Here is an 11,170-nt window from a genome sequence, read left to right as displayed (position 1 = left end):
GTCAGATTTATCGGTTCTGCAATCACCTCTGACAATAAGTAATTGCTCCAGTTGGTTGGAGATGGTAGACGAATCTGTGAAGGAATACTTCCAGAAACCGCCTCCAAAGTTGTTTATGTAATAGTGACAATTGGGTGAAATAACTTATAGATGTCTCAACACTTGGGCCACAATTTTCATAACTTTGAAAGTCTTGTTTTTCTTTTAAGTTCACCCTATAGGTAAGAATGACGCACATATCGTGCATGGCAGTATTTTTGATTTATGTTATTTGAAGTAACGATAGTACAGCTCATCGTTCCAAACAAGAAACATAATCGGTTATGAGATCACCGTATTATGTTGCCTGGAGAAAAAAATGTACATAACCATGAAGATAAACAGTTAGGTAATATTAAAACTGGATTTGCCAACTATCAAAAGTTAGTAAAATGCCATTAGGTTTAAAACATTAATATCATTGAACATTACATGAGTTTCGTGGAAAGGAACTCAAATATAAAGTGCTATGGTGCACATTTTTAAATGTTGTCTCAAAAAAAATGCATCTAACCATGAGGAATAAGAGTTAGGTAATACGTATTAAAACTGGATTTGCCCAGCTAACAAAAGTTAGTCAAAATGCCAATAGATTTAAAACAATAATATCATTGTACGTTACGTGAGTTTTGTGTTAAGAAACTCAAATATAAAGTGTTGTGGTGCGTATGTTTAGCAAAATTGTATATATTTGTTGTTTTCCATCAACAAAACATTACCAGTTCAGGAATGGTGTTTCTTTTTAGTGCTAACGCCAATGCATTTTGTTTGTTACATATTTTTCTTTGAGTTAAATACACTACATGTGCCCTAACTTGTCCGGCAAGGTCAGTTTGGTGCCTAAACTTGAAAAATACACAAAAGTGGTGTCGTAACTTGTCTAAGCGCTCAAATACGGTGCCTCTAGACGTATGCCGCCGTATCAACTGCCGGTGAGGCATGCCAGCGTGTCGCTGGGCCACATGTCAGTCCCTGCGGGCGCGTTGTGAGTTGTGCGTGTAGTTTTTTTAAAATGCCCCTGGACTTTAGTTATTTTTTGCAAAAAATCATTACGGGCGCTGCATGCACACTGTTTTTTTAGGGAACGTGCCTGTACTTTAATTAATTCTCACAAAAATATAAACACAAGTTGGCATGAAGGTGCGGGTTGCCTAACAAACAAGCGGACCAAGAGGCAACACTTTGGTTTACATTTAACTGCTAGCTAGCAACTTATATGCACGATTCCACGTATCGCTTTGCACATGTTTTCTACAGCTTTTTTGAAGTACTGCTTCGCTTTTTTTACGAGTGAAGTCCTGTTTTAATTTTGATGATACATAAATTTTCCCATATAAAAATAAAATAATCATCAATCTGCAATTATTGTTGATTTTATATCTTTATTTTATTTTCAGTATTGTGTACCTTGAAGAGATAAACATGAATTTTCTCTAAAATTTATGTGGACATAAAAAGTTGAACGTATATTAAAAATTATTCTGTAAATTTATGTATCCTCATTGAGCACCATAAGCACGAGCAATTATTGTGTATCTTCATTCTATTTTTAAAATGCACAATTATTTAAAATTGACAATATTGTATTTTAAAAACTGTTCAACGTGTATTAAATATTATTGTGTGACAATAATAAATTCTAGAAACGTACTAACATGTTAAGCGTGTTTGTAGGAATTTAAGAATAATATTACACAATATTATTTTAATAGGCATTCAACATTATCAAAAAAACATGGTGAGCATTTTCTAAAATAATATGAAAAAATGAACATGAACGTGAACGTGTATTTCAAAAACTGCTCACTTTGTTTTTAATATACGTTCAACTTTTTAATTCCACATCAATTTTAGAAAAAGTTCATGTTTATCTCTTCAAAGTAAACATAACGGAAATAGACAAAATTTCATATTGATAATTATTTTATTTTTTCACACGGAAAAAAATTATGTATCATGAAAACTAAACAGAAACTTCACTCGAAGAAAAACAAGATAGTAACTTGGAAATAAATATAAATAAAATTACTCCAGCAAAAGCATATGCAGAGCGATACATGCAATCATCTATATAAATTGCTTGCTGATAATTAAGCGCAAACCAGACCGTGGCCACCTGGTCCGCTTGATTGTCAGGTGACGAGGATGTCACATGTTCGAATTCCCTGCACGCTCGCTTCCTGGTATTTTTTGCGAGCATTACCTAAAATCAAGGGGGATTTTTGCGAGAATTGATTAAAATCCAGGGGCATTCCTGTAAAAAACACGCGTAGCTCACAGCGCGCGTCCAGCGCCTGCAACCACTGACATGTGGCCCAACGACATGCTGGCATGCCACGCGGGCACTCGATACGGCGGCATACGTCCAGAGGTATCGTATTTGAACGGCCAGACAAGTTATGACATCATTTTTGGGTATTTTTCAAGTTTAGGCACCAAAGTGACCGCACCGGACAAGTTAAGGCATCTGTGGTGTATTTAACTCTTTTTCTTCTAATGTCAATTCTATTCAACACACTCTGTTTCTCCTGGAAGGACATGCAAGAAGTGAGGGGATTGTTAGAGTAGTCATTATGGTATACGACTTCTAGTCCAAGTCAGTTTTATACCCCTACCCCAAGTCGGTTTGTACCCTCTTATATACTCTTGTATGCCGCACCAAATCATCAATAAGAAACAGTTTTATTCAGCTTTCATGGTATCAGATACCGGTCCCAGGGTTTAGGGTATGGCTCCGCCAACGCCACCGCCACCGCCGCCGCCGCCGCCCGGCTACTTCGAGCGCCGGGCCGCACTCATCGCCAAGGCTGCCAACGCCGCGGCCGCTTCTCTCTCGGCCCTCACCATAGCTCGACAAAACTACCCTGCACCGATCCTCGCCGCACCAATATCTCTTGCTGACACAATCTCCGACGTCAGCCCCTACATCCCCATAGTTCTTGATCTCGCCGCCCACAACTACTACCATTGGAGACATCTCTTCGATCTCCACCTCGGCCGCTGCAACCTGCGCTCGCATATCGCCGCCAACTGTCTTCCCCGCCCCGACGATCCGCAAAGGTTGAAAGACGATCTCGCGATCGTCCAGTGGTTCTACACCCGCATCACCACCGAGATCTTCAACATGCTCGATCACGACGGCGCCACCGCTGCCAACATCTGGCACTCCCTCCGTCAGCTCTTCCAAAGCAACACCGACGCTCGGAAAAATACTCTCCACACCAAGCTTCGCAATATGGTGCAAGGAGACGCCCCGGTGAACCTGTTCTGCCAGCGCGTTAAGACCATTGGTGATGAGCTCCGCGAACTCGGCGATACAGTTAGCGACTCACAGCTAATCAATATCGTCGTCGGCGGCCTCAGCGAAGACTTTGACAAGCAAGCCTCGTTCATACCGATGATACGGCCCCCTCCTACCTTCGCTGAAGTTCGTTCCTTGCTACAACTCGCGGCGGAAACACAAGCCCGCAAGGACTCTCGCCCCAAGGTCTTTCATGCTGCGGCTCCTCCTCCTCTGTCGTCTACACCAGCGCCGCCTTCCAGGCCGGCTCCTGCCGCCGGGCCGTCCGCATCGTCATCTGTTGAACCGCCCCCAGGCTGGCGTCCTAGTCCGAACTACCGCGGCAAAAACCCTATCTACAGGCCGCCGTCGACTCGTTCGGTTCCGCCTACGACATCCCCAGCACCGAGTCCTGCACCACCCACCAGTGCTCCATCTGCGGTTGCATGGCGGCCTCCTCATGATCCTTGGACGGGGCTTGTTCAAGCATGGCCCATGCCCTGGTCCGCTCCGTCCACCCTCGGTGCTCCGCCGGCATACTCAGGTGCCTGGCAACCCGGCCTTCGGCCGCCTACTGGTGCTCCCGGGGTTCTCAACCCCCGACAGCCGGCCAATGCCTATCACGCCGCCCCGACGTATGCTCCTTATGGTCATTACAGCACCGACGGCGGCGCCTACTACACACCTCAGCCGGTCCTGCTCCCGACGCCACCCCCACCACAGCCGGCCAATGCCTACTACACTCCCCAGCCGGCCCTACTGTCTTCACCATCGTATCCGTCGGCACCGCTTCCGACGCCACCCTCACCTGCGACGCCGAGCTGGGATCAAGCTGCCTTTCTCCAGGCCATGAATAACTTTGCTGCACAAGGAAACTCAGGTGCGGATTGGATCTTTGATTCAGGGGCCTCTAGTCATATGCCTGCATCTAGTAATTGGTTATCTTCTTGCACTAAATCTCCTTTCCCTTCCATTATCCTTGGAGATGGATCATCTATTCCTATATATTGTGTTGGTCAGGCTCAACTTCCCTCTTCCACCAAACCTCTTTTACTTCGCGATGTTCTAGTTGCACCCGCCCTCATTAAAAATCTTATCTCTGTTCGCCAATTTACTTGCGACAATCTAGTTTCGGCTGAATTTGACCCTTTTGGTTTATCCGTGAAGGATTACCTGACCAAGGCCGAGATCGCTCGCTTCAATAGCTCCGGTGATCTTTATTCTCTTAATGGAGTTCCTGCCGCCACCCCTCCAACATCCATGCTGGCCTCCGTCGATCTCTGGCATCGTCGCTTGGGCCATCCCAACCCCGCCGTCTTAGCTTCTATGCTTAGTGAATTTACCATACCATGTCATAGGGACTCTCATAATTATGTGTTTTGCGAGTCTTGTCAATTAGGCAAACATGTGCGTCTTCCCTTTAGTTCCTCTAGTTCTTGTAGCACTTATCCCTTTGAATTAATACATTGTGATTTATGGACCTCTCCCATTGCAAGTGTTTCGGGTTTTAAATACTACCTTGTTATCCTAGATGATTTCACCCACTTTGTCTGGACTTTTCCTCTACGCAACAAATCCGAGGTCCATTCTCTTTTCCTTAATTTTCAACGCTATGTGTCTGTTCATTTCTTCCTCCCAATTCGCTTTATCCAATGTGACAATGGTCGCGAGTTTGATAACATTAAAAATCGTACTTTCTTCTTACAACATGGCATCCTGCTTAGGTTCTCATGTCCCTACACCTCCCCTCAAAATGGTAAAGCAGAACGCTCTCTTCGCACCCTCAATGATATAGTTCGCACTCTCCTCATTCAATCATCTACGCCTCCCAAGTTTTGGGCTGAAGCCCTACCCATGGCCACCTTCCTTCTAAATATTCGACCTTCCAAAACTAAACCCAACACTACTCCCTATTATTCCCTCTTTCTTTCCCACCCCGACTACTCCGCGGTTCGTGTTTTCGGCTGTCTCTGTTTTCCCAATGCCTACGCCACTTCTGCAAATAAATTGTCACCACGCTCTATCCCATGTGCTTTTCTCGGCTTCTCTGACGAGCACAAAGGCTATCGCTGTCTCGACCTTCACACCGGACACGTTCATGTCTCTCGTCATGTCACGTTTGCTGAGCACATTTTTCCTTTCTCACAACGCACTACTACACCATCCAACACCCCTAGCTCCGCAAACACCCCCTCTCCCCGCCCTTTCCAACTATATACTCCCCTACCTGCCGAACACAACTTATCACCACCACCATTAACACCCACCATAGCCAATCCCAACCATACACTCACCCCACCCGAGACGTCCCCAACACCCCCGACCCCTGCTCCCTCCCCAACACCCCGGCCCCTACTCCCACTCCACCACCCAGCCCTGCTCCCACTCCACTACCCAGCCCTACTCCTTCGTCCGACTCTTCCGCCGCGCCGGACTCACCAGTACCCACCTTACCCCCTCGTGCTATTCCTACAGCAGCCCCGATTAATGATCATCGCATGCGTACTAGGGCCAAATCAGGATTTCATCAACCCCAAGACCGCCTAAACCTTCATACCTCCGTATCTCTCACTTCTCTTCCAAAGAATTACAAAACTGCTCTACTTGATCCCAATTGGGCCGCTGCCATGCAAGAAGAATATAATGCTTTACTTCAAAACAACACCTGGCAACTTGTTCCTCGTCCTCCCAATACAAATATTGTTTCTGGCAAATGGATTTTTCGCCAAAAGTTCCACTCCGATGGGAGCCTCTCACGATATAAAGCCAGGTGGGTTTGTCGTGGCTTTTCTCAGCAACAAGGAATTGATTACGAAGAAACCTTCTCTCCTGTTGTTAAACCTAGCACCATTCGCACCGTTCTTAGTGTTGTTGTCTCCTCTTCATGGCCCATTCACCAACTTGATGTTAAAAATGCTTTCCTCCATGGTTCCCTTCAAGAAACTGTCTACTGCCAGCAACCTCTGGGTTTTGAAAATCCATCCTTTCCAACTCATGTATGTCTTCTTCAGAAATCTCTCTACGGTCTTAAATAGGCCCCACGAGCTTGGTTTGAACGCTTCTCCTCCTTCATTCAAACAATAGGCTTCACTCCATCTCTCTCCGACACCTCTCTTTTTGTGTATCATCAAACTTCTGACACTGCCTATTTACTTCTCTATGTAGATGATATCATTCTTACCGCCTCCTCTCAAAAGTTCTTAGATCATATTGTCTCTCTTCTTAGATCTGAATTTTCTATGACTGACCTAGGACTCCTTCATCATTTCTTAGGCATTGCTGTTGTTCGAGATTCCTCCAGCCTTTTTCTTTCCCAACGCCAGTATATTCTTGATCTTCTTAATCGTGCTGGTATGCTTGACTGTCAATCATCTCGCACTCCTGTCGATACTAGTTTTAAACTTTCGGCTACCGGTGAACCCTTTTCCGATCCTACTCTCTATCGTAGCCTAACAGGTGCTCTCCAATATCTCACCATTACTCGTCCTGAAATCTCTTTTGCTGTTCAACAAGCATGTCTCTATATGCATGATCCCCGGGTTCCTCACTATAATCATGTTAAACGCATTCTTCGGTATTTAAAATGAACTCTCAATCATGGTCTCCACCTCAATAATTCTTCTCCAAACTCGCTTACCGCATACTCTGATGCAGACTGGGCTGGTTGTCCTGACACTCGAAGGTCCACTTCCGGTTTTTGTGTTTTTCTTGGTAACAATTTGATTTCTTGGTCTTCGAAAAGGCAGGTTACAGTCTCACGTTCGTCGGCCGAGGCTGAGTATCGCGCTGTGGCACATGCCGTTGCAGATACAATCTGGATTCGGCAGTTACTCTCCGAGCTACACAGGCCTATTGAGCAGGCCACTATTGTCTACTGTGACAACATATCAGCAGTCTACATGACCAGCAATCCAGTTCAACACCGACGCGCAAAGCATATTGAGATTGATATTCATTGTGTTTGTGAAAAGGTTGCTCTTGGTCAGGTTCGGGTGCTTCATGTTCCCTCTACGGCTCAGTTTGCTGACATTTTCACCAAGGCACTGCCTACTAAGCCGTTTCAAGATATCTGTTTCAGTCTCAACGTCGTCGAGCCTGCCGTTGATACTGCGGGGGGATGTTAGAGTAGTCATTATGGTATACGACTTCTAGTCCAGGTCAGTTTTGTACCCCTACCCCAAGTCGGTTTGTACCCTCTTATATACTCTTGTATGCCGCACCAAATCATCAATAAGCAACAGTTTTATTCAGCTTTCAGGGATCATACCACAGGGCCCTATTCTGACTACATGGAGTTGGAGAGCAACGAGAGCGTAAATGCGTGCAGGGTGGGGCGGGATGGGTTAGAACGAAGATTGGAGTTAGGAGGCTATTGCGGCTTAAGAAGAAGTGGTGGTGGTGGTGATGGTAGTAGTAGTAGTCGTCATCGTCATGCGAGGACGACAACAAAGTTTAACAACTCATACCGGATTGTGTTTTAATAACAAATGTAGATAAACTAAGTTTAAACTCATCACTCCTGCGGTATGTGGTACAACATGGACCTAGACAACATCAATCTTGTACCTCGGTACAAGTTTATTACAGGATCTGATCGAGAAGCCTTGATCCGATCAGACCAAACCAAACCATAAACAAAACTAAGATGATGGTAATACCATGCGTGGTCACACACGGCTTGCCCACATCGGGCGCCATTGCAACCTCCGTAAAACGTTACGCTACTACATGCTGCATTTCGCATGTCTAAACCTTCCAAAACAATCGCATGCACCCTGGCCCCATGCGTGCACCGTGCCATGCATGCATGCGATCGAAAAAAGTGTGTACGTACCAAATGTACGTGCGGCTCACTTGACCGACCGTGGCGACCGACTTAGCTGGCGGCATGGACCAGCGGAGACTGGGGGGACAGCAGCGCGGCCATGGGGCTGGAGAGCGCGTGGTACTGCGAAGCCATGGCGCCGTGGCGCTGCAGGCTGAGGTGGAGGTGCCCCCTGGCGGCCCAGCGCTGGGCCTTGGCCTTCTGCTGCTGGTGCTGGCGCACGAAGTCCCGGATCCGGCTCAGCGCCACCCCCATGGTCTCGTCGTCCATGTTGGCGTGGCAGACGCGGAACCACCCGGGCTCGCCGCAGTGGAACGACGTCCCCGGCGACACGTTGAGCTTCACCTTGCGGATGATGACCCGCCACAGCTCCAGCTCCGCCTCCGCCGTCTTCTCCCGGAGCATGCCCCGCAGGTCCATCCACGAGAAGAGCCCGGCGTTGCCGCCCAGGCACCCGATGCCGACCTCGCGGAGCCCCGACGTGAACATCTCGTGCCGCGCCGCCAGCCGCCGCGCGCTCTCGCGCAGGAACCGCGCCATGAACTCCTCGTCCCCGAGCATCTTGGCCAGGAAGAGCTGCGTCTGCGAGGAGACGAGCCCGAAGCTGGACATCTTGCGCGCGCAGGCCACGACGGCGTCGTTGTACGAGTAGACGATGCCGACGCGGAACCCCGGGAGGCCGAAATCCTTGGAGAGGCTGTAGGCGATGTGGATGAGGTCCCGGTCGGCGCCGGGGGCGTCGCGCTCGATCACCTCGGCGATGCTCACGTACTCCGGCTTGGCGAAGACCGACCCCGCGTAGATCTCGTCGCAGATGAGGTGCACGCGGTGCTCCGTGGCGAAGGTGGCGAGCATGGCCAGCGTCGCCCGGTCCGCCGTCGTGCCCAGCGGGTTGGACGGGTTGGTGATGAGGATCCCCTTGACGCGGACGCCGTTGCTCGTCGCGCTCTCGTACGCGGCCACGACGGCCTCCCTGGTGATCCTGAAGTCGTTGGAGCTGTGGCACTCGATCGGCAGCAGCTTCACTCCTGACCTCCAGCAGCAGTCGCGGTCGAATCTGTGATCAGAAATGAAAGCGCATACGTCAGGCCTGATGAAACAACTCGTCGCGTGCATGCATGCGTACGTTGTTGCGCTATGTATCTTTACTCCATTTGAATTTTATTGGTCATCAATTGACCGTGCATGGGTCAGAGACGTTAACATGCATTAACCAAAAAGTCACCAAAGACCAGACCGGCTGCTGAATGCATGCTAGATTGCACGATTCAACTTGAAGACATTAAGCCAAAAACTTGGATTTGATTTTATCACGGAGACTGAAAAGCTGTCCGCCTTTTCGTCTGGAAGGTTAGTTATTCCTCGTTGACACTAGATTAGTCTTGGGAGCCCAAAATGATTTTCCTGACAACTACTACATGTTGTCTAAGTTTTGACCCGATTTTCCGGGTCTGTGATTGACTTCTACGTGCACGAGAGGTGGACATGCACCGAATTCAGTTGCTGTCAAGGGGTTGACGAAGCATGCGTACCCTGGGTAGTAAGGCGTGGGCACGAGGAAGGCCTCGCCGGGGTTGGCAAGGCAGAAGGCGAGCGTCTCCTGCGCGCCGGTGGCGCCGCCGCTCATCACGACGCGATCCGGGTCAAACCTGGCCTTCCACCCCCTCACCTGCCCCATGAACTGGGCCATCGCCTGCAACATCAGACACAATCGCATATTGGTTAGCAAAAATGGTCCGTCAGGGCGCTGCTCCGTCGCTTTCGCACTCGTCAGCAGCTATCTTATCATTAGTTTTGTCCAATGGAATCGCCGGCCAGTTTGTCATATTTGTGCTGGTGGGTGCTGCGAGCTCACCTGTCTGAACTCCGGGAGGCCGTGGTAGTCCTGGAAATTGGCGATCCTCTTGAACTGCGAGGCGCCCTCCGCCGTGCAAATGGACGCCTCCGGGTGGGCCTTGCTCCACTCCTCGATCAGGTCCAGCGAGAGCTGCAGCACCGCCGATGGTTAGCTTCGTGCTTAATGGCGAAAAATGGACAAGAAATATTACTGCTGTGTTAAACAAGGGACAAGAATAGCGCGTACTTGGTTCTCGGCGAGGCCCATCTGGATGACGCCCCCGCGGTTGTCCTGCGGGTGGAAGGGGTTCATGTCGTACGCCTTCCACCCGTCGAAGTAGGACGAGTTCTCGCCGTGGCCGTCGCCGGCGGCCATCCTCGAGAGAAGCTCGGCGGATCTGCTTGCCATCTGCGCTCTCCGGTTTCCGGGGATCTGGTAGCTAGCTGAGTAGAGACAGAGACAGAGGATTGGAGAGGCCAAGAATGTTATGCGCTAATCTAATCTAGCTGATGAAGCTTCTTGAGCTTGCTAGGGAGATTGGTGAAGCTTCTTGAGCTTGAGCTGGCGAGGGAGGGAGGGAGGGAGATGAATGGGTAAGCTGCTCCTTGGTGCCTATTTATAGATTCGTGGCCGCTGCCGCTGGCGCTGCCCATGGCGCGGTAGACGCAGGTCAAGGGACAGCACTCTGCCTCCCGAGAAAGAAATGGGACGGCGCTTTGGCATATACGCGCATGGTGGGGAAGAAACTTCCGTGAAAGGGAGAGCAGGTGGAGCCGAAGATGCGGCAGCTAGCTGGGCCAGATGGCGACCTCTCAGGACAGGCCCGGCCCGGCCAGCTGACAATGGCGATAATCAATTGGCTAATTGATCTGGGAAGGATATATGTGATCCAAGGCGACGTGACTTGACGATGGACGTGCGGTCGTAATTTTTGAAGCTTGCGCAGTACCAACAGGTGAGCGCGCCCATGTGGGGCTCGGAGAAAAAACCCCGTCCCGTCGCCGGCGATTCGATCTGCGGCGTGCGGGCTCGCGACTTGGCCGGACGACGGATGGGGACGGCAGTATCGTCAGCTCGATGGGTTGAGTTGGTCAAAACGAGAGCTGGCGCAGCCGGCGCGAGCGCCATCGGCGGTTGGAGCTCGTGTTGGACGGGGCGAGGACTGACCAGCAGGAAGGGTGGAACTCGG

The 11,170-nt window shown here is 49.4% G+C and overlaps 1 protein-coding gene across 1 annotated transcript; it reads right to left on the bottom strand.

Annotated features, from left to right (window-relative positions):
- Window positions 1-7,813: 7,813 nt before the first annotated feature.
- LOC109766279 (1-aminocyclopropane-1-carboxylate synthase 2) lies at window positions 7,814-10,675 on the bottom strand. The gene is made up of 4 exons (XM_020325044.4): window positions 10,228-10,675; window positions 10,000-10,131; window positions 9,677-9,837; window positions 7,814-9,201 (listed from the first exon to the last, which is right to left on the bottom strand). The coding sequence occupies exons 1-4, from the start codon at window positions 10,387-10,389 to the stop codon at window positions 8,196-8,198; spliced, it is 1,461 nt and encodes a 486-aa protein (XP_020180633.1). The 5' UTR covers window positions 10,390-10,675; the 3' UTR covers window positions 7,814-8,195.
- Window positions 10,676-11,170: the final 495 nt, after the last annotated feature.

This window comes from Aegilops tauschii, chromosome 2 (genome assembly GCF_002575655.3).
Source record: "Aegilops tauschii subsp. strangulata cultivar AL8/78 chromosome 2, Aet v6.0, whole genome shotgun sequence".
Classification (NCBI taxonomy): domain Eukaryota; kingdom Viridiplantae; phylum Streptophyta; class Magnoliopsida; order Poales; family Poaceae; genus Aegilops; species Aegilops tauschii.
The sequence above is the reverse complement of the archived record's forward strand: the minus strand, read 5'-3'. Positions and strand labels throughout refer to the sequence as shown.